Genomic DNA, 24,059 nt, shown 5'->3' on the forward strand with positions numbered 1-24,059 from the left:
ACGATCAAGGCCATCGAACCAACCACCATTTTCAAACTAACAATTGTTCTTTGTTTGAAAAATTGAAACAGGTGTGATCCAAAGCAACCGTGCAAAAAGCAGGGGTAGCCCAAAAAAGAAAAGAAATACGTGAATGCAAGAAACAGCTTTGCAATAAAGAATCAACCCAAAAAGGAAGTTTCCCCAAAATTCTCTCCTGCATTTTACTTACAAAAAAAATAATAAAAATAACGAAAAAAGAAGCAAGAAGAAAACTCAAAAAGAGGGTTAGTTAGAATCCCCAATTTTCCATTTAGCCAGCATTAGGGCTCCAATCCCTGAGTTGAGCAATCTTTCCTTTAGCCGACATTAGGGCTCCAATCCCTGAGTTGATCCTTCACCTGTTGCCAACATTAGGGCTCCAATCCCTGAGTTGAGCAGTTTTCTTTAGCCAACATTAGGGCTCCAATCCCTGAGTTGAGCGATTTCCTTTTAGCCGATATTAGGGCTCCAATCCCTGAGTTGAGCGATTTTCTTTTAGCCGACATTAGGGCTCCAATCCCTGAGTTGAGCAGTTTGTCCATTTAGCCAGCATTAGGGCTCCAATCCCTGAGTTGAGCAGTCTTTCCTTTAGCCGACATTAGGGCTCCAATCCCTGAGTTGAGCGTTTTTCTTTTAGCCAGCATTAGGGCTCCAATCCCTGAGTTGAGCAGTTTTTCCATTTAGCTAGCATTAGGGCTCCAATCCCTGAGTTGAGCGATTTCCCTTTAGCCGACATTAGGGCTCCAATCCCTGAGTTGAGCATTTTTCCTTTAGCCAGCATTAGGGCTCCAATCTCTGAGTTGAGCAATTTTTCTTTAAGCCAGCATTAGGGCTCCAACCCCTGAGTTGCGCATTTTACCTTTTGGCGACATTAGGGCTCCAATCCCTGAGTTGCGCTTTGTAGACTAGAGTTTTCCAATCCCCTCATCAGTGCTGTAAATTTTCATGACAATTAACTCACGAAATTTGCCTAGTTGAAACTGGGGCAGAAAATTTCGTTCGTTTATTTTGTTGTCTCAGCAGGTCTGACCTCAAGGCGCATGGATCGAGATGACCTACGGGATGAGTCTCAATCCAGAATAAAAAAAAAGAACAAAAAGAAGATTGTTCCCAAATATCGGAACAAACAAAGGGCAAGTCGCTCAAAATTTGATCAAAATTCCTGAGTTCTGCCTATCCCGTTTCACTCAAAACTGCAGAAATAAACAAGCGCCTACAACTTGCAAGCATCAAGATTCGGATTGAAGTCTACAAGCAGAATCAGCTAAGACCCAAGATCAAGTTGCAAAAGAATTATAGATAGGAATCTTGTAACTAGCGTTTGACAGGCATAAGTAGTTAGTTCAGTTTCAATTTTCCTTTGGTTGTAATAAGGCGGTCAGTAAAGCAGCAGTGGCAACAGCAATAGCAGTAACAGCAAGCATCGCAATCACAGGTTGGTCCCAGCTACCAAAGTTTCCCGAACTACATTAACCTGATTCCCCTTTAGCCAGGGATATGTAGGAAACCTTTGAAGCAAAGGTTCGGTTAAATCTTTTTCAAAAAAAATGCTTCACACGGAGTACTCGGATGGGCAAAAATCGCTCACTTTATCTTTGCACGAAAACCCTTCGTGTCTTCGGGCAAAGAGGGGCAGCTGTAAGCACGTGATTTTTGCCCTATGAAAGAATTACTCCCAAAAAAATTCAAAATAAAATGATTTTCCTTGGTGTGCAATTTGAAAATTTTTGTGACATTTTTGGATAATTATTTGTATTTGTCTGTGCATGTTTATTTGTTAAATTAATAAAAATACAAAAATATGTCGCATTTTGCATGTAGGATTTAATTCTACAATTGTTAGTAATTAAGTTTGTTTTACAAAAATTACAAAAATAGGCATCTTTTGCATTTTTAGCATTTAATGTCCAAATATACAAATTTATGCTTAATTATTACTTAATTGTGCGTTAATTGTTATTGGGAGTTAATTTGTGCTTTTATAACTTAATAATAATTTAAGGATTTTTAGAATTTAAGTTTTAGAAAAATAAAAGAAGAAAAGAGAGCAAAAATACAAAGAAAATCGGATTTGGGTCTCTTCTTCATTTTTAAACCCAGGCCCAAAATACCTCTACCCAACCCAAAACCCTTTGACCCGACCCATTTCCACCCCATCCCTTTTTGATTTTTCAGATTTTTGTTTCACTCTTCTCACTCAACCAAACAACCCAAACCATAAACACACCCTAAACTCTCTAGCCGTCACATTTTTCACCCCCCCCCCCTTCTCTCTTTTTCTTCTCCAAACCACCCTCCCTAACCCTAAAACCACCCCAAGCCCCTCCCATGGCTGCCCCGCCTCTTCTCCCTCACGCCACACACATATACACAACACGCACACACACAGCGACATACGTACACACACACACACACACGTAGCAGCCCGTCCATGGCTGTTGTTTCTTCGTCGTCTTCTCCACCACGTCCAGTCATGGACGACCTCAAACAGCCCCAAGCAGCCATGAACGAGCAGCCATGACGAGCAGCAATGTCTCCCCGCAGCACCACCATCGTCGTCGCATCCAAACGACCCTCGTCGCTGCTGCTTCCTCGTCGCTGCTGCTGCCCGCGTCCAGCTACGACGAGCAGCCATGGCTGCTCCAGCAGTGTTGTTGCTGGATCTAATAAACTCCCGAATAAGCATTAATAATTAAGGTTAATTTCAGCGCTAATAGTCGTGAACAATTATTCGTTTGTTTATACAATTAGGAGGAGTGTTAATTTAGCTATAGGATAGTTAATCACGTTCGAAAATATTATTTTATCGTTCTCAATTTTGTTTATAATTTCTAGTAATGTCCATTTCAGTTAATGTTCATCTCAATCTAGCGTTTAATATGGTACGCCTCTTTTAAGCTCGTAACGAGTTAGGATTTTCTCTCATTCATTTTAGAGACGAACATAATAGAAAATTATAGTCGCTGTAGGTTCACCCTTTTAAAAACAAATAATGAGACGAGCCTCGCCAAATAAAAATGCAAATTGCGGGGCCCTCAATAATTGGCCATAATAAGTACTTAGAACTTGGGATGGACTGTTTAGCGAACTTCATTGCCTCCCCAAAAGATAACAATGTGTTAGACTCTTTAGGCGCGACTTAACTAAATTACATTCTTAAAATTCGGATGCGCATTTATGTGACCCAAATTCAAATCTCGACGGAGTCGGAATGTATTGACGACCACGGGTGCATTGATTGTGACGTGGTTCGAGATGCATTTTCACAACGTTGCAATTCTATAAAAAAATAATAATAATAAAAGCGACTTAAACTTAATAAAAGCACATAAGTAATAACATGTATTAAATCAGATATCTAGCCATTATAACAATTTAAGCGACCGTGCTAGAACCACGGGATTCGAGGGTGCCTAACACCTTTCCTCGGGTCAACAGAATTCCTTACTTAGAATTTCTGGTTCGCAGACTTCATTTGGAAAGTCGAATATTTTCCTCGATTTGGGATTCAAGATAAACCGGTGACTTGGGACACCAAAAGCCAAACCTTTCCCAAGTGGCGACTCTGAAATAAATAAATAATCCCATTTCGAATATTGTCACTTAAATTGGAAAAACTCCCTCGCGCATTTACCCTTCGGGGCGGGCGCGCAAAAAGGAGGTGTGACAATAGTCACCTCCACAAATATAACAAGTAAATGCACGTCTTCAAACAACAGTCAGGTATTTAAGAGAAAATCCTAGAACATGATATATAGGTTATTAGGGATTATATAGTATTGAATTAGGACAGAGTATCAAAATCCTATTTAGTTTGCCTACTGATTTAGACCTGTTAAATTTGAACAGTTTTAAATAATAAAGCACAATTTCATAGTTGCAGAATTTAAATCGCCCTAGAGGCTTGCCTATGCGCATAACAGTGGTGTCCTAAGAGCATGAGATCTACATTGATTAGGAATGAAGTAAAACGGTGAACAGTTTTAAAACGGACAACTTGAGGCCCTATAGACATGTTTTCTAGCGGTATTAATTTAAGTCAGCGTTTGAAAACTCATTTAAAGAAACGGACAGTTAATTAAACCAATTTACACATAAATTAGCTGATTTGCTTAACTAAACTGATTTTAAGTTCTATAGGCATGATTTCTATTAGATCTAATTTTAATCCCTATAGGCATGGTATCTAGTTATTAAAGCTGAATCTTGAACTTATAGGCATGATATCTAAGAGGACGAATGTGAATACATGCTGTAACAAAAACTGAACTTCAATTATTTTACACTCGATAGGCATGATATCTAGTTATAAGGCTAGTTTTAACTCTATAGGCATAATTTCTATTATTAAAGCCATTTAGATCTTATAGGCATGGTTTCTAATATGGTGGAAGTAAAGCAAACATAGCAGATGCATTAACACGATCCTATAGGCATGGCATCTACTCAATTTACCCAACAGATATGTAACTACCCACCCCTTTTTCACTAATTCCCAATGTTGTTTACAATAATTAATACAGACCAATGAATTAAAATACATAAATGAACAGAAGTTAATATATAGGGAGCCTGCAATAGGCCCAAATGACTTCCAAGCCTCCAATAGCCTCAAATGCCAAAGTTCCATAGACAGTATCATGTCTAGGTGTGTTAGAGTTCCCTAAGGACCTCAAGGATCCCGGGTAGTGCTCACACCTAGACTTTTCTCAAACAATAACTAATTTAGGTGCAGTGTGGAAAGGCCAGCTCTAACATGCCAGAGTTCAGAGTGATTTCAAGGGTCTCAAGGCAGTACATATATCAGAGGGGCAGAACCTAATATCCTAAGAGTAAAGTGAAAGTGCTTGACATATTTTGTTTTGAAAATAGTACAGATATGACTTCAGAAGTAGAAAGGTTTTCCGGAAAACAAAAAATAACTTAGTGGTAAAAGACAGTTTGAGAAGTGTACCAAGTAGCAGACAATCAATTGGTCATAAGAGACATCCAGATTCAGAAAAGAACACTTAACAAATAGATCTTCACATAGGGATAAAGGGGTTGTGGCACATAAGAATCAAATTAGGGTACATAGATAGGGATAAGGGAAACATATAGTCACAAACTGCAGGCAACACTTAGGATTAGAGACTCAGTAAATAGTTAGGACATAGATAATAGTTGGCCTGACTTGAACAGGATTAAACATATAGTTTGGACATGCTAGGTGAAGAAGTAAACAGGAGAGAGTTCCGAGTGTAAAACATGCATTGAACTGGACAAAGTTTAGACAAGTTGAGCAAAGAAATAAACAGGAATAAAGTTGAAATCATAACTGATGAACTAGTGTAGGAATGAAACACATAGGGTTTAGATCTAAAAACTTAACTAGAGACATACCAGTTGAAGAAAAGGGTGCAGAATATAAAGCAGATAAAGTTCCAATATCTAGCCTTGGCTTTCAGCCGGCTAGATCAGTGAGTATCACAAGTAGTAGCAAAGAGAGAGAACTTTAGAGTGTAAGGAGTAGTGATTTATGAACTAATATTCGTTGTCCATAACATAAAATATGAGGGGGATTATATAGTAATCAAAATCTTGACAAATAAGGTAAGAGATCAATTAAGTAGTAAATCAGGGAAGTCACTTGTAAATCAGCAAGTCCCTCCCTTAATTAAGGGACAATTAAATCAACGGTAAAGTATGCTAAGTATTTAAGGAAAAGAATCAAGTAAGGTTTAGGTATAGAATAGGTAATTAGGGGTAAATGAATAGAAGTTTTAATTAAGGAAACAAATCAGTAAGAATCGGCTAAATACAAACAAGGCAAGGAAAAATAATTAAGGCAAGCAATTCAATCAAATCGAGTAGGGAGGTAAGAATTGAAAGTTTAAGAGAAAGTGTTCAAATCAAACCAAGAAATAAGGAGTTCAGAATATTCAAGGATTCAATCAAAGAGAAAGTCATGAAAGAGTAAGCATGTTTAGCATATAAAATAAGGTGAAACATGAATAGTCAGGAATCGACATATAACTTTAACAAAAAAAAAAGTTAACCAACATTGATTCAATGAGAAAGATACATGTCTTGATATGAATAGTCAAGACGAACACAAGCACATAGAATCAGTGAAAGGTCAAACTAAGAAATTCGGTAGAAGCATATTAGGACAATAAAATCACGAGAAATCACAAGAGCCCAAAGCAAGAACACAATCAGAAACCAAACGAAGAACCCCAAAAATTAGGGCTTTTGGTACAAGTGAGTTAAGGTTGTAGCAGACTCATAAAATCAGTCAAAATATATGAGAAGCAGAAGATTAAACACAAAAAATCATCAAACAATTTTTAAAAAGAACTTCCGGAAGCCCTAATTTTAGGAAACGATAAAAATCACTTGAAAATCATACGATTCTTGTAAAGAATCTTAAGGTTGTTGTAAAACTCACATAAAACAAACCCAAATCACCTCAGATCAGTACAGATCTAAGAGGTTTAGAAGAAGAAATTAGGGTTTCGAATAGAACGGCACAAAGAATGAAGAAACATACTGAGAAACCCATAGATCGTATTCAATATAGGACGATTTTACTCGGAATCACACTGGAATGGCCTGAAACAAGTGAGGGAGGAGCCATAGATGAAAGTCACTAGCCCTGGTCCCTTGAGGGCCCCGGAGATGGCAAGAATAACGTGAGAGAGGCCATTGGAGGCCGGGGAGGTAGTGAGAAACCACTGGAGATAGCCAAAGATGAAGGTCAGTGGGATTGGATTAGGGTTAGGTTGAGAGTGTTTGAGAGCAGAGAGGATTAGGTGACGGCGGGGGAAGAGTGGTAAAATTATTAGGGTTTTGGGGTATAGGTTAGTTTAATTATGGAAAGGGGAACCTGTACCGTTGATCAAAATGATCAATGACCAGGATTTGGCCGGGTATTGGGTTCGGCAGATGGGTATTTGGGCCTGGGTAGGTTTATGTTTAAAAGTTGGGCTGGGTATTGGGTTAGAATTAAGGCTGAAATTGAAATAAAAATAGGCTAGGTTTTAAATAGCCACTTTTATTTCTATATAATTTATAAAAATAATAAATGATTTTTAAGAAAATATATTTATAAATTCATGTACTTGTTTAATATTTTAGAAATATAAGAGATCATTTTATGCATTAATAACGTAATTATGCGTTAGTAGGGCTATTATTGCAAAGATATGCAATTTAGCCTAAAAAATATAAATGCAATTATAAAAATGCAATAAAATATTTAAATAATATTTTGGCATAAATAAAGAATTTAGATGACTAAATTACCACAAAAATAATTTGAAGGATAATTATTGGAAGTTTTATAAATAAAAAGGGAAGAAATAAATCAATTTGGAGCTTTTAAGAATTATAAAAAATTATAAAATGCTTATGCATGCTTATAACTGCATATATGCTATTTTGAAAGTATATATATGTATTAAAAATATATAAGGAAAAATTGGGTATCAACACGACCCATTGAGGATATTTTGATTCCCAGACCGAACCATTCAAGAGCAGCTTATTGACTGCTTTGTGATTAATCTTACCACTGACAAGATAGTTTTGTAGGGAAAAAGAGTGAACAATATATATGTTGTGGATCTGTCCACACTTTCACAAAATGAACTCATTTGCTTGAGTGTTTTGGATAATGATCCCCTCCTTTGGCACAAAAGACTTGGACATGCCAGTCTAAGCCAACTCAACAAACTAGTCTACAAGGACTTGGTAATAGAGCTGCCTAACATTAAGTTCAAGAAAGATAAAGTTTGTGAGGCTAGTGTAAGGGGGAGCAGGTAAGATCCTCTTTCAAAAGCAAGAAAATGGTAAGCACTACCAGGACTATGGAACTGTTCCATATGGATCTTTGTGGACCAATGATAACATTGAGCAGAGATGGTAAGAGATATGTTATTATGCTTGTTGATGATTACTCTAGGTTTACTTGGACATTGTTTTTAACTACTAAAGATGAAGCATTTGACGTGTTCACTTCTTTTGTTTGAAAAACTCAGAAACAACTAGGTAATCAACTTGCATCAATTAGGTCTGATCATGGTACTGAATTTGAGAATGCTAAATTTGCTAAATTTTGTGATGAGCATGGCATAAATCATAACTTTTCTACTCCTAGGACTCTACAACAAAATGGAGTAGTTGAAAGAAAGAATAGTACATTGGAAGAAATGGCTAGGACTATGCTTCTTTCTAGTAAACTACCTCATAGCTTCTGAGCAGAAGCTATGAACACTGAATGCTACATCACAAATAGGTGCATGACTAGATTTCTTGTTGAGAAGACTCCTTATGAGTTACTTAAAGGGAGAAAGCCAAATATATCCCATCTTAGAGCATTTGGATGCAAGCGCTTTGTGCACAATAATGGCAAAGACTCCCTAGGTAAGTTTGATCCCCGAAGTAATAAGGGAGTATTCTTGGGATATTCTTCACATAGTAAAGCTTATAAGATTTATAAAAAAACTAGGTGTGTAAAAGAAAGTATACATATGGTTTTTGACGAAACTAACATTCTTTCTCAGAGGCATGAACATGATGATGAAGCAATTGGGCTGGTAAGAAACTCAAATGAAACCACAGCCCAAACTGAAGCTGCACTAGAGGAAGAAACATGTGATTGAACAGGCCCTTCCACCTAGGGCAACCTGACAGGGGAACTAAACAAAGAGGAATTGATCCTCAAACCTCGAGGGAACCTATCCATGAATATGTTCCTCAACAACAAAACATTGAAGGAATATCTAAGGGAAACTTATTGGTTGTGAAACCTTACAAGTATCAAAATTCTCATCCCATTTAGAACATAATTATTGATCCAACCTCTGGAATCAAAACCAGATCTTCTTTGAAGAATCTTTGTGCTTTTGATGCTTTTTATCTCTTATTGAACATAAAATGTTGATAAGGCTTTGCAGGATGCAGACTATGTGAATCCAATGCAAGATGAACTCAACCAATTTGAGAGAAGTCAAGTTTAGCATCTAGTACCAAGACCCATGGAGAGATCAGTAATTTGCACAAAATGAGTCTTCAGAAACAAAATTGACGAAGATGAAACAGTTACAAGGAACAAGGCAAGATTGGTGGTTTAAGGATATAGCCAAGAAGAGGGCATAGACTATGATGAGACTTTTGCTCCAGTTGCAAGATTGGAAGAAATTAGACTTCTTATAGCCTTTGTTGCTTACATGGAATTCACTCTCCATCAGATGGATGTCAAGAGTGCCTTACTCAATGGCTATTTAAAGGAAGAAGTGTTTGCCAAGCAATCTCTAAGCTTTGAAAGTAAGGAATTTCCTGATCATGTGTACAAGCAAGACTAATGCTTGCAGGGGAAGCTTTGTAGAATCACGGGGTCCTATTGAATTCTGTATACGGCTAAAATCGGAGAGTCCAATTTTGTGATCACATGGCAGTTCACAACCCGTCTTTAGAAGCCTCGAGCATAGCTCGAGGTTCGACCCCCAGGGTTCCCAATGCCCGACCTCGGGGTAGCACAAATCGGTAGTTATCTTAGACAAGGGAAAGTCCCCAAAAGGCACATGGTTGAAGCTGACTAGGTCTACAAGAATAGTACAAGTCCGTACCGTGATATTTAATAGTTGTACAAGTTGTTTATCTTTGTAATAAATGCATATGTACTATATTGGGATTCCCCCTCCTATATAAAGGGGGCCCTTGCTATTTTTTGCGGACATAACATTCAATAAAAGAACAAGAATATTCTCTGCTCTTTAACTTAAACACTCTCCTTTGTTTTTCCTTTGATTTATTGCTTATATTTATTGTGTTTCATTGATTGTTCGTCATTTATGACTCATCATTAATCATAAAGAGCCATCATCAAGGCCTTTAGGACTGTTAGTCCTTCATCGATCGTCCTCGATCAAGCCCGTCTAGCTCGACCTCGAGGCCCCGCTTAGGCCGGTCCGAGACCCCGACTCGCAGCTATTCGGTTTGAATAACCACACTGCCTCTTACTCTTACTTTGCTTTCTTAGCTCATACTTAGCATTTATTGCCTAAAAACTAGCATAAAAATAAATCACGTATTTTTAGAACCACAAAATCAAATCTAATTGTAATTACCATTTTCAAGGTAAACAGTTTGGCGCCCATCGTGGGGCTAAAAATAATAGTGATTGTTTTTGTGCTGGTTTATTGAAAACACAAGTTATTCTTCACACTTCTTCTTGTCCAAGAATCTTTGATTTCAGGTGAATAATGTCTAACTTAGTGAATGCACCTAAAAACAACGGTCCTGAGGACCATGGAGAGAATGGTGTAGTTGTTGCAGGCGCCGGTGTACCACTGCGAAACCCTGAGGATGCACTAGAGCCAATCCCCGTGGATGTGGTCTCACGCAATACCCAACATATCGATATAAGCTCCCACACTAATAGGAGTATACGCCAAGAAAACCATCAAGAAGCCCAGAAAACCCCAGCTCGGGAGGAACGAGAGGTTAGCCTTCACGTCATTTTTGAAATGTTGCAGGAACAACAGTTGGCGATTGCTCAACTACAAAGCCACAAAAAAACTCCAAACATAGCAGCACTACAAACGGCTTCTCAAGCCGAGTAGGTTCCGGAAAGATCGAGTAACAATGGGTCAGCAACCGACCCCACTATTATGAAGATGTTTGAGGACCTCACAAAGAGGATTGAATCGGGCTAGAAGAAAATAGAAGCTAATGATAAAAATGTGGAGACCTACAATTCAAGGGTCGATCAGATCCCGGGCGCACCCCCGATCCTGAAGGGTGTTGATTCAAAGAAATTCATACAAAAGTCATTCCCATCAAGTGCGGCTCCGAAGCCCATCCCGAAAAAATTCAAAATGCCTGATCTCCCAAAGTACAACAGAACCTTGGATCCCAACAAGCACGTCACTGCTTACACTAATGTCGTAAAGGGAAATGACCTGAAGGACAATGAAATTGAATACGTCCTATTGAAGAAATTTGGGGAAACACTTTCAAAAGGGGCCATGATGTGGTACCACAACCTATTCCCGAATTCGATAGATTTATTCGCCATGCAGGAAGATTCTTTTATAAAGGCAAATGTCGGTGCCATCAAGGTTGCTACAAGGAAATTCGACGTATTCAAAATCAAACAGAGAGAAAATGAGATGTTACGGGAGTTTGTATCTCGCTTTCAAATGGAGCAAATGGAGCAAATGGAGTTACCACCCGTCTCCAATGACTGGGCAGTGCAGGCCTTCACCCAAGGTTTGAATGAACGAAGCTCGGTAGCTTCAAAGCAGCTAAAGCAGAACTTGGTTGAATATCCCGTCGTGACTTATGCGGATGTCCCCAACTGGCATCAATAAAAGATTAGGCCCGAGGACGACCAACTGGGAGCCCCCTCGGGCTTAGTATATCCTAGCAGGCACCTGCCAAAGGAGCCAAAGCCAAACAAGGAAAGGTATAACCATCTCCCTTTTGATTTACATTTTACACTAACCTTTGTGCAGGCATCTGGTTAAGAATAATCGAAGCACACCTTCCAGCTCGAACACCTTAGGTTTTAAATCATGTGTTGCACTCTTTTCCTTCGATCGTATTTTATCCCAAGAAGTCGTTTACCGGAAAGGTTTTTAACGAGGCAACATCTATATGCTACCTAAGGAGAACTTAACAAGTACTCAAGGCTTCTCTTCGACCAACCTCGAATACTGAGGTACATCCCCTTGGGAGATTATATCCCCAAAAAGATGAAGACGAGCCAAAGAGGGTCCCAGTAGAAAAATGATTTATCGGGCCAAACGGTCGAAAGAACCGTGTCCGCATAGAATGATCGAACCCTCGACGGCGAAAACTATGTATACTTGTACCAAGTAATCAAGGAATATTTTTTGATTTCTTACCATTTAAACACTTTGCGCTTCAAGGAAGTTTTGCTATTTTCACAAGAAACGGCTCTAGGGCCAAAACTTTCCCGAACTATCGGGAGTTGACATCAAAAACCCGAAGCCATAAGACCTCCAGGCCGGAAACGTCGAGCTCATAAGCCCTCAATAAGGCAACATCAAAGAACGGCTCCAGATCCAGAAACTCTCAATGTCTCGGGGACTGGCGCCGATTGTCACCTCATCGAGCTACAAAAAACTCGAGGCCGTAAGACCCCAAGTGGGCAACCTCGAGCCCGAAAGATCTCCATAAGGCAATACCAAACCTATAAGACCTCAAGCAAGGCATGAATTATACTTGTACCAAGTAACCTATCTGTAAGACCTCAAGTAAGGCATGTTCAAATTTATAAGACCTTACAAAAGGCATAATCCCGATTTTAAAAGTCAAGGTTATATATTCGAACTTGTAAGACCCCTAAAAAGTCATACCCTCGATATAGACGCCGAGGCTACCTCACTCGGGGACTAACAGTCTACGGCCAAACACAATAACCACGGTCACAAGGCTCCGGCAAAACTAACGCGACTCGGGGATGTCCAATCGTCGCCATAAAATCACAGGCCTTCAATTACTTCGAAAAGAATCGGTTAATCAGGCTACCCTCAGCATAAGTAAAAGAGCTTCGATCATATCAGCTCCAAACAATAAAAAGCCTTCAAGACAATTCAGCCATCAAGCGAAACCTCCCTAGGTGCTCATTTGTCGTCACATAACAGCTCACAATCGAGGTCCTTATCAAACTGTCGAAGAGTCGGACAAACATAAAAAATTCAAAAAGTCATTAACGAGGGAAAAATAAAGCCTATATTAGATGTCGTACCGACCAAATGCGTAAGAGCCTAAGCGCCAGCCTATATTAGAGGTCGTACCGACCCAACACGCAAGAGCCTAAGGGCCAGCTTAAAAGAGCCTTGGGGCCAATTAGGGATCGTACCGACCCAACGTGTAAGAGACTAAGGGCCAACTTAAAATAGCCTTATGGCCGATTAGAGGTCGCACTGACCCAACGAGTAAGATCCTAAGCGCCAGCTTATATTAGAGGTCGTACCAACCCAACGCGTAAGAGCATACGCGCCAGCCAATATTAGAGGTCATGTCGACCCATCACATAAGAGCCTAAGAGCCATCTTTCAAAAAACTTAAGGGTCGATGAGCCCGAGTCGAAACCGACTCGAAGACTAGACCCAAAATAGTTAAATAAAAAGCGCCTAAGGGCAAATGCATAAGAGCCTACTAGCCAGCCTAGCAAGCCTTAAGGCCAATTTGTAAACCTAAGGGTCCTTACCTCGAAGGCCAATTCATCTGGCTAATCATCGACAAACGTCAAAACTGAAAACAAAAGAAAGACATACACAAGCAAAGAAAAAATCATAAAGGGGGTTAACCGAAATGCTTCCTTTATATGTGTATGTGAAATAATACAAGGCTTCATTTACAATGTTCTCTAAGAGCATTATATGCAGAATCAGAAAGGAAAGGCCTAGCCTACGTTCCCCTCGGGGACTGTGTCCCCATCGGCTTCTTTCTCATTATCTTCGGCATCAGATGTCAGGAACCTGGCGTCGTATTCATCCGCCTTGTCCTTCTCTATTTCTTCCGAGAGATCAAAGCCCCTAGTGTGGATCTCCTCGAGGGTTTACCTACGGGATTTGCACCAGGCATATTCACTTCTTCTGCTCTCCCGATCGGAAGCCCCTCTCAACTCAGCTCGAGCGTCGGCAGCATCTTTTAAGTAGACGACCACTTTCTTATTAGACTTAGCCCAAATCTCTCCAGCTTCAGCCCGAGCATCCACAACCTTGTCCTTCATCTTCAAAAGCTCAGGCTCGAGCCTGCAATCCTGCTCGTCTGGACTGAATTTTTTCACGAGCGCTCCGGAGCTGCACCTCGAGGGTAGAATCCTTGGCAAAAGCATTCTTCTTGGCAACAACTAGAGAATCTATCTGAGCCTTTAGCTCATTACACTCATACCTGGCCTGACCAACTTTGCCCCAAACGCGTTCTAAGTCCTCCGTTTTACTCTACAACTGAGGTATCAAAACATTAATCTCCGAGGATAGAAGAAGAAACATGCATTCCCTCGAAACAAAGGTTACATGTTTCTCGAGACGACCTTCATATGTCAGGCTTCGATTCATCTCGTACCGAAGGTGTCTCAGCTCCTTTGCCCTTTTGTCACAAATAAGCCTGAGGGATTTCTCCCCGTCTAAGGCTCTCCGCAATCTGGCTTCACAGCGGAGCAGCTCGGACTTGAGCTTGTCAAAAGCCTATGAAAAAGAAGCTTAGTGAGAAAATGAGAATGCAAAACTAGAAAACCAACAAAGTCAAACCAAAACTCACCACAGAACAGAACCGCTGAGCCTTCTCAAAAGTTGAGTGTGCATCTACTGGCCTGGTCTCATCGGCCCCAGTCGAACCGCACTTGGTGGGGATATGATCGCTCGAGACCCCGCTTGATTTAGGCTGCCCCTGTCCTCGAGCATCCCTCGAAGTACCTTCAACGGGAGAAGAAGATGGCGCCAGAAAGCCTTTATCCCTCGAAGTACCTTCGACGGGAAAAGAAGAGGGCGACAAAGGAGGAACCATTTTTTCGAGGCTAGAAGCCTCGTGTGCTGCAGGCTCAGCTGATACATCTTCTAAGAACCTTCGATCAGGGATTGCCTCGCTATGAGAACCCTCGTCCTTTGAGGATTCCTTTTATTTGTTATCATTATTCGGCTTCGAACTCGACGATCCTTCCTCCTCTCCAAGGGGCACGGTATCATCTCAAAAAATTCTCCGATACTTCGGGTGACGGAGTTAATACACATAAAAGAAAGTACATTTCATAAAGAATAGACCACACAGCACGTACCATGGTGTTTGGCCTCCCATATACCTTTGGACAGATCTCGCCACTTACGCTCATCATAAGTTGAGCAAGCTGCTAGTTTCCGAGTCCAATCTGCCAGGTTAGGGACCTCAAATGGCAGCCACGGGATTGCTGTAGAGAAGAAAAGGAAAACACTTTTACGGATTTTGCCTCCACCATGAACAAAATGATAAAAACACAAGTGTACCACTTACGCGTGAAATTCCATTTCTCGGGAAATGGCAGGAATTCTGCGGGAATAATGTCGATAGTCCACACTTGGACAAATCGACTCATCCACCCTCGGTCCCCGTCTTCTTCATTACTGGAAACAAAGGGCTGGGTGGATCGACATCGTAGAGTTATCAGGCCTCGATAATGTAAGGGCCGGTACAATTTAACAAGATGGTTGAGGGTGAACTCGAGCCCGGCTTTATCTACAAAGTACCTTATCATCAACATTATCCTCCAAAACGACGGGTGAACCTGTGCCAGGGTAACCCGATATCTTTTGCAAAACTCGAGCACGACTCTATCGAGAGGGCCCAATGTAAAGGGGTATGTGTATACATTCAAAAAACCCTCTACATGAGCCATGATGCTCTCTTCCATGGAAGGTACCTGCAGTACCACCTTTTCTCCCCATCCGCAGTGTCTCATAACTGCCTCGAGGTGTTCCTCTCCTATTGATGAGATAAAACTCTATGCATGCTCCCGATGGCCCTAAATATTGGACGGTCTCTCTAACATAATGTCCCTCCTCGAGACAAAGAATCTCAAGGTTAGCTCACCGGATGTCGGCGGTGTACCACTGACCGAGCGTGAAGTAGAGGCGGAACTCTCCTATTTTTGGTGAACAAATTTGGGCATAGCATCCATAACTACGGTGAAACAAAAAGAAGGAGATGAAAACCTAAACGGGAGCTTTGAACTAAAATAATGGAAACACTGATGCAAGGAGGAAAAGCTCTACAAAAGGGTAGTTGACCAAAATAGCAATGTCCTCAAATAAGAGGAAAGCAAGCTCATATATAGAGCAAGCGGCGACTGCTCGCCTACTCTAAAGGCCAATTAATTCTGGCTAAGCCATTATCCCTTTTGGGGAAGTGTATCGGCAGGACCACCTCAGTCACCTCATGCCCATGTCATACAAATGATGTTGTCATACTGCGTTCGAGGGGTCAAGATTTCCGTATCAATCTAGCCTCGAGATGGTGCCCGATCTCGAGGATCTCTGTCAAAATGAAAATGAGCTCTAAGGGGCTATCAACATCGGCCTAGCCTCGAGATAGTGCCCGATCTCGAGGATCTCTAATATTACAAAAAGAACTCTAAAAGGGCTATCAATCTAGCCTTGGGATGGTGCACGATCTTGAGGATCTCTACTATCCAAGTATGGGCTCTAAAAGAGCCGACATCAAAATTCGAAAGACTAGCTTTGTACAAGCACTGGAAAATAAAATTTGATGGATTGAAACAAATGGTCTCTTTGTATTCTCAAAAATTCATTTACAGAATGTGTCTTTACAAAACTCCCCCGAGGATCCCATGCACAAAAATAAAGAAAAGGAGCAGCAGAGAGGACGGCACGAGACTATTCCTCACTTTCACTACCGCCAGAATCACTTCCAGAGTCCTCATCTGAAGTAGAAGGAACCGATTCTTCCTCCAATTTTCTGGCTTTCTCGATCTCAACAGAGAGATCAACACCTTCGATGCTTGCCTCCTCGAAGGCCTGCCTCCTAGCTTGCAGACGAGCATAAGCAATGGCCCGAGCCAACTTCTGCTCGGCCTTCTAGGATATCTCTCCGGCTCGATCGTTTGCGGTGGCGGCATCTCTCTTGTATGAGGACGCATCTTCAACGGCCTCAGCCTTGGACACAGATAATACAGCGACCTCCTTCTGAGCATTTCGTAGAAGATCCTGGGTCGAGGCCAACTCTCCCCGCAAAAGGTCTTTCTCCGAGGTCGCGGCCCCATTCTTCCTCTTCAGCTCGAGGATCTCTGCATTCTTGGCTGCAACCTCTTCCTGAAGTTGCCCCACCAGGGCATCTTTTTGCCCAATCTGCAAGGTCGAAACAATATAGTAAGCATCAAGTATAAGAATAAAAAGATGAACACATGAATGCCATGTTACTTGCTCGGCAAAGCTAGTCCGTTCCTTGTGCACCCCTTCAGGCTCGCCCGAAGCTCACTCAACTCCTCTTCCTTTCGGGTAGAGGAAGCCTTCGACTTATTTTGCTCTAAGGTGAGCTTCTCAAGTTTCTTCTCACGTCATGAAAGCTCATCTTGGAGCTTATAGAAGGCGTGGTCATACAAATTCTTGACCTACAACAAAAGCATAGGAGTTAGAAACACAAGGAAAAAATTTGAAGTGCAAATGGTATGTCGAGAATGTTACCTATTGTTGAAGTTTCTCGGCCTCCTCGAGAGCGACAGGGGCGTCGGGGTCTGTGTCTACGTCGATGCCGATGAAGTAGTCCTTGAACATATCATCCTCTCCCTGAGAGGCCCCCATATCGGCAGCACCCTTATTCTAAGCATCCCTTATTTCCCCTGAAGAAAATGAAGGGCTCGATTCAAAGCCGCCCACGGAATCAATATCTATAAGGGTCTCTTCTAGACCCCGAAGAATTTTGGAGTCAGGCCCTTCGAAATTTCTAGTAGAGGGTTCATTGGCACAGACTGTACCATGTCCAACTTGAGGCTCGGGGCTACGCCCAAACCCTCCTCGAAGGTATCTTCAGTACAAGTTTGGTCCACGTCGGCCACCTCTGACTCGGTGGCTTCTCGACCAACAGCCTGTGGAGCATCAACACTCTGTCTTACCCTTTGTACCAAAGGGTGATCGCCGTTATCATCATTTTCACGAAGGCTCACCGTAGCAGTCGAAGTCAAGACTGTGGCATCGGTCTTAGGCTTGCGAGCCTTAGGTTTCTTTAATTCTAGAGACTCGGGCGACCTCTCCTTCTTCCTCTTCTTACCCTTGTCGGGTTTCGAGGTATGTCCTTCACCAGGAGGAGGTGATCTTAATCAACACGCCATCCCCGAGGCCTGAACATGCATGATGTGTTAAACTTACCTCCACAAAGAATACATGTAAGAAATTTGGCAATGACAGTAAGAAGTGCTTACCGTGGTTCTTAGACTACCACTGCGTCTTGGTCAAATCACACCAAGCGTACTCGCTATAAGGAAAGGTAGAGTCTAACTATCTAATCCATCCTGAAAGGTCTTGAACCACGCCGGGGTACCAAACGATGGCTGCATAATCAAGAAAAAGTCATTTCAAGAGGGGAAGAAGGGGCAATAAAATGTGCTCGAGGTAGGAACACTTACGCTTCATGTTCCATTCCTCCGGGAATGCCATCCTATCGGCAGGGATAATGTCCGAGGTTCTTACTCTGACAAACTGGCTCATCCTTCTCCGGTACTTGTCCTTATCGATGCTTACAAAGAATGTCTTGGCAGATCGAGGATGAAGCTTGATTAAACCTCGGAAGAGACGGGGGCTGTACAATCTAGCCAAGTGATTGAGAGTGAAGGTCTTTCCCTCGACCCAGTTAGAGAAATATATAAGCATGTAAACAATCCTCCAGAAAGAAGGATAGATCTGACCGAGTTTCACTCGGTATTCACGACAAAATTCAAGAATAACCTGATTTATCGACGGGGAAGAAGGATCTATGGGGCCTAGAGTGAAGGGGTATGTGTATACACTGAGGAAGCCAGCTTTGTGGTCTATTATGCTTTCCTCCACTTTGGGGATCTTTACTTGCACTGCCTCCCCCCATCGGTAGTCGATCTTTACCCTCTTCGTGTTGGTCATCACACTGATGTACTGAGACACGGGCTCGCATCAACCCGATGTAGAAGGGGGGGTTGTTAGTGGTGAAATCGGTGACCGTATCGAAGTGGCCAGGAGTGCATTGCTCAATACTTGGAGGTGTTTTTGGTTTGCCCTTGGACAGGCGTGATGAAGAAGTAGTGCCCTCTTTCTGAGGCACCATTTTTGAAGTTTTTGCCATGATTATAACTTAATTTCAAAGAAAGAAGATGAAGAAACAAGCACAGAAAGAAGATAGATGCAGAACGTTGTGAACTTAGCTCTAAACAACTTGATGATATTGTAAAAGTGTGAATGGCAAGCGAATTGAAGTATTTATAGAAGTCGTTTGGGCAACGTTTGAGAAGCAGAAGAGTCAAGTCAATAGCAGTTCGTGGGCTTCTCGATAATTTCGTTGATAGCGACCTCTGCGCAGCTTTCGAGTCATGGCATTTAATGCTCTGATGAGCTGACATCATAATGGGAGTATCGAGGAGGCAAAAATTCAAGATTGTTTCTTATCATTTCACTCTAAGAAATGCGGGGACTATCTGTATACAACTAAAATCGGAGAGTCCAATTTTTTGATCACATGGCAGTTTATAGCCCGTTTTCAGAAGCCTCGAAGCATAGCTCGAGGTTCGACCTCGAGGGTTCCCGATGCTTGACCTCGGGGTAGCGCAAATTGGTGGTTATCTTAGACAAGTAGGAAATTCCCAAAAGGTACATTGTTGAAGCTGACTAGGTCTACAAGAATAGTACAAGTCTGTACCGTGACATTTAATAGTTGCACCAGCTGTTTATCTTTGTAATAAATGCATATGTACTATATTGGGATTCCCCCTCCTATATAAAGGGTACCCTTGCTATTTTTTGTGGACATAACATTCAATACAAGAACAAGAACATTCTCTGCTCTTTAACTTAAACACTCTCCATTGTCTTTCCTTTGATTTATTGCTTACATTTATTGTGTTTCATCGATTGTTCTTCATTTATGACTCATCATTGATCATAAAGAGCCATCATCAAGGCCCTTAGGACTGTTAGTCCTTCATCTATCATCCTCGATCAAGCCCGTCTAGCTCGACCTCGAGGCCCCACTTAGGCTGGTCCGAGACCCCGACTTGCAGCTGTTCGGTTTGAATAACCACACTGCCTCTTACTCTTACTTTGATTTTTTAGCTAATACTTAGCATCTATTGCCTAACAACTAGCATAAATAAATCACGTATTTTTAGAACCACAAAATCAAATCTAATTATAATTACCATTTTTAAGGTAAACAGAAAGATTGTCAAAATTCCTGCTTGAGCATGGCTACATAAGAGGTAAAATTGACAATACTTTGTCCTCGAGAAAAAGGTAAAGATCTCTTGGTAGTTCAGATCTATGTTGATGATATAATCTGTGGAGCAACTATTGATAAGTTAAGTAAAGAATTTTCTAAACTAATGGGGAGTAAATTTGAAATGAGTATGATGGGTGAGTTTAATTTCTTTTTGGGCTTACATATTAAAAAAAATCATATGGAACTATGATCCATCAGCAGAAGTATGTGAAAAAATTGCTTAAAAGGTTTAAAATGGAAGACTCCAAAGAAATTGACACACCTATAGCAACAACCACAAAATTGGATATAGATAAAGCTGGTACAACTTGTTTCTTCGGGACAGGTCATGCAATCCCCGGTCTCGATGAGATATTATTGCTCCCGGTTCTCGCAATCCCTGATTTTAGTGGCATTCTTATTGTCGTACATGTGGCTAACTTGTACAACTTGTTTCTTCGGGACTGGTCATGAAGTCCCCGATCCCTATGAGACATTATTATTCTCGATTCTCATAGTCCGTAGTTTTAGTAGCATTCTTGTTGTCTTATCTTATACTATTCCCCCTAGTGTTTGAATGTGAAGTATGTAAATTAGAACACTGGAAGTCTTGCTTCATTGGTGGAAACAACTCGTGAATGGTTAAATAGTCTTTGGTTCGATGGCAAGCTTTGCTTACCATTAGGAATTTGCCATCGAGCCAAAGATTATTTAACCATACCATAGCGGTTTATCATTGATGTGTAAACTTTAATGTATTTTCATTTAAAGTCCTTAACCTTGCCGATGACGCTCCTTTCGTAGTATGCTTTCCGTTGTTGCCTCGTTAAAAACCTTGACAAAAAAATTCGATTGGGACATAAACTGGTCGAAGGGGAAAAAATTGCAGCACATACTTTTAGTGATGATAGGATCCATCGACAGTAATACATTTTGAGGTGAGTCACACTCCAATCGCTGGGAAATTTAACTCCATCTTGATTTTCCAATTCGTACGATCCTTTACCGGTGACAACTGAAACCCGTTAGGGACCTTCCCATTTTGGATCCAGCTTCCCAGCATTGATTTCCTGAGTGCTTTGAGTCATCTTTCTCAAAACCAAGTCTCCTACTTTGAAGTAGCAAAGATTGGCCCTCCGATTAAAATGTCTTTCCATCCTTTGCTTTTGAGCCACCGTCCTTACGTATGCCAATTCCCTATTTTCATTGAGCAAATACAGCTTCACCAGCAATGCCTCATTGTTTGCTTCTTTGTTTGCCTGGGAAAACCGTGAAGATGGCTCCTCTACTTCCACCGGTATCACAACTTTCGCGCCATATACGAGAGAGAAAGGCATTTCTCCCATGCTCGATTTTAGCGTTGTCCGGTATGCCCATAGAACACTTGGTAACTCTTCGAGCCATTTGCCTTTAGCAGCTTCTAAACTCTTTTTGAGGTTTTGGATAATCACCTTATTGGTTGACTCTGCCTGTCCATTAGCGCTCAGATGGTATGTTGAGGATTTAATCCTCTTGATTTTCAAATATTCCAGAATTTTTATGATTTTTGATCCTATAAACTGTGGTCCGTTTTCACAGGGAAACTCTTTCGGTATTCCTAATCGGCAGATTATGTGGTCCCATAGGAAGTCGACCACTTCGCGCTTACCGATATTTTGGTAAGGACCTGCTTCAACCCATTTAGTGAAGTAATCAGTTAAATTTAAAAGAAATATTACCTTTTCGGGACCCGATGGTAGTGGACCAACTATATCCGTCCCCCACTTCATGAATGGCCATGGGGATAGTAACGAGTGTAAGAGTTTCGCTGGTTGGTGTACCAACTGTGTATAACATTGACATTTGTCGCATTTCTGAATGAATGCCTTTGCTTCCTGTTCCATCCGGAGCTAGTAGTATCCTACCCTAACCAGCTTCAACACCAACACATCTGCACCGGAATGGTTCCCCCAAATTCCTTCATGGACTTCTCTCATCACGTAGTCCGCCTCCGAGACTTCCAGACATCGGGCCAATAGACCTTGGTACGATCCTCTATATAATTTCCCATCTATGAGGCAATAACGGGCTGCTCTGGTGCGTAGTGTCGGGATGCCTTCAGGTCTTTGGGTAATTTTCCATGTCGAAGATATTTGACGAACGTGTTCCTCCAATCCCAGACTAAGTTGGTTGAGTTGACTTCACAATAACCATCCACATCCAATACCAAATGTGGAATTTGAACGACAGAACTAGAGTCAGATCCTTTCATCTTCGTAGATGACCCCAATTTAGCCTATGCATCTGCCTCCACGTTCTCTTCTCTTGGAATATGTATGATCGACCATTCCCTGAATCGTGCAAGCAATGCCTGAACCTTGTTCACATACGATTCCATGTGTTCTTCCTTTGTATCAAAAATCACGTACACTTAGTTTACTACCAGCTGGGAATTACATTTGAACTCGATGACCTCGAAACCAAGTCCCTGGGCTAGTTCAATTCCTGCAACCAAAGCCTCATACTCAGCTTCATTATTAGTTAATAGAACAGTCTTAATGGCCGGCCTCAGGGTTTCTCCCGAGGACGTGACTAGAACTACCTCTAGCCAGGACCCTTTTACATTGGAAACTCCATCCATAAACAAGGTCCAAACTCCCAATGTCGTTTCTGACACCAACACTATTTCTTTATCATCCAAGGGCATTAATCTGGGACTAAAATCGGCCATAAAGTCAGCCAAAACTTATGACTTGATCGCAATACTGGGCTTGTACTCGATATCAAATTTGCTGATTTTGACTGCCCATTTAGCCAATCGGCCTGACATCTCAAGCTGGTGAAGAACATTTCTCAAGGGATAGGTTGTCACAATGACTATCGGGTGGCATTGGAAATAAGGCCTAAGCTTTCGAGAGGCAACTACAAGAGCTAAGGCCAGCTTTTCGAGGTACGGATAGCGAGTCTCCGCTCCCAACAATATTTTACTAACATAATAGACAGGAAATTGTGTATCTTCTTCTTTTCGAACTAAAACAGCACTTACCGCTACTTCCGAGACCGCTAGATATATTAGCAATTGTTCGCCTTCCCCCAATTTTGACAGTAATGGGGGCGTGATAGGTACTGTTTTAAGTCTTTCAAGGCCTGCTAGAATTCCATAGTCCTTTCAAAATAGTTCTTCTTTTTCAAAAGTGAAAAGAAATGATGGCACTTCTCAGAAGATCTTGAGATAAACCTGCTTAAGGCTGCTAACCTTCCGGTTAATCTTTGTACCTCCTTTACATTTTCCAATTGATCTGAAATGTACTTGATAGCTTTGATTTTATCAAGATTTAGCTCGATCCCTCTTTGCGAGACCAGGAACCCCAAGAATTTTTTTGAACCAGCCTCGAACGCACATTTTTTGAGGTTGAGTTTCATGTTATGCTTCCTCAAGATATCAAAGGTTTCTTGGAGGTGTTTCAAGTGATCTCCTGCATGCAAACACTTGACTAACATGTCGTCAATGTATACTTCCATTGTTTTGCCTATTCGATTTTTGAACATTTTGTTCACGAGCCTCTGATAAGTGGATATGGCGTTCTTAAGCCCAAATGGCATCACATTATAACAATATGTGCCAAAGTTTGTTATGAATGAAGTTTTTTCTTGATCCTCCGGGTTCATCTTGATTTGATTGAACCCGGAGTAGGCATCAAGGAAACTCATTAAGTAGTTTTCGGTCGTTGCATCAATCATCTAATCAATGTTGGCAATGGGAATGAGTCTTTAGGTCATGCCTTATTTAAGTCCTTATAATCTACTCACATTCTAAACTTGTTATTCTTCTTTGGAGCTACAACTATGTTAGCTAACCATTCTGGATATTTTACCTCCCGGATTGAACAAATGTCAAGTAGTTGAGTTACCTCTTCTTTAACTTGTTTCTGACCTCGGCTATTGGTCATTTTTTTGCCTTACCGATGGGAAGTTCGAATCCAGGCTTAGCTTGTTCACGGCCACCTCTAATGGGATACCTGTCATATCCGAGTGCGACCATGCAAGATGATCGATGTTAGCTTAAAGGAAATTAATATATCCTTACCTGAGTTTGGGATTGAGTCATGTTC

At 41.3% G+C, this 24,059-nt stretch overlaps 1 protein-coding gene across 1 annotated transcript; it reads right to left on the reverse strand.

Moving 5' to 3' along the window:
• Positions 1–20,993: 20,993 nt before the first annotated feature.
• LOC142163366 (uncharacterized) lies at positions 20,994–22,654 on the reverse strand. Its single transcript, XM_075220642.1, has 2 exons — positions 22,405–22,654; positions 20,994–21,634 (listed from the first exon to the last, which is right to left on the reverse strand). The coding sequence occupies exons 1-2, from the start codon at positions 22,652–22,654 to the stop codon at positions 20,994–20,996; spliced, it is 891 nt and encodes a 296-aa protein (XP_075076743.1).
• Positions 22,655–24,059: the final 1,405 nt, after the last annotated feature.

This window comes from Nicotiana tabacum, chromosome 8 (assembly GCF_000715075.1).
Source record: "Nicotiana tabacum cultivar K326 chromosome 8, ASM71507v2, whole genome shotgun sequence".
Classification (NCBI taxonomy): domain Eukaryota; kingdom Viridiplantae; phylum Streptophyta; class Magnoliopsida; order Solanales; family Solanaceae; genus Nicotiana; species Nicotiana tabacum.

Bases quoted from the DNA above. Each gene is read 5' to 3' on its own strand.
- LOC142163366 (XM_075220642.1), bottom strand. From the start codon at position 22,654: ATGCCCTTGGATGATAAAGAAATAGTGTTGGTGTCAGAAACGACATTG. The intron at 21,635-22,404 runs GTAATTCCCAGC...GGGTTGAAGCAG, and splicing joins CGAGGTCATCGAGTTCAAAT to GTCCTTACCAAAATATCGGT.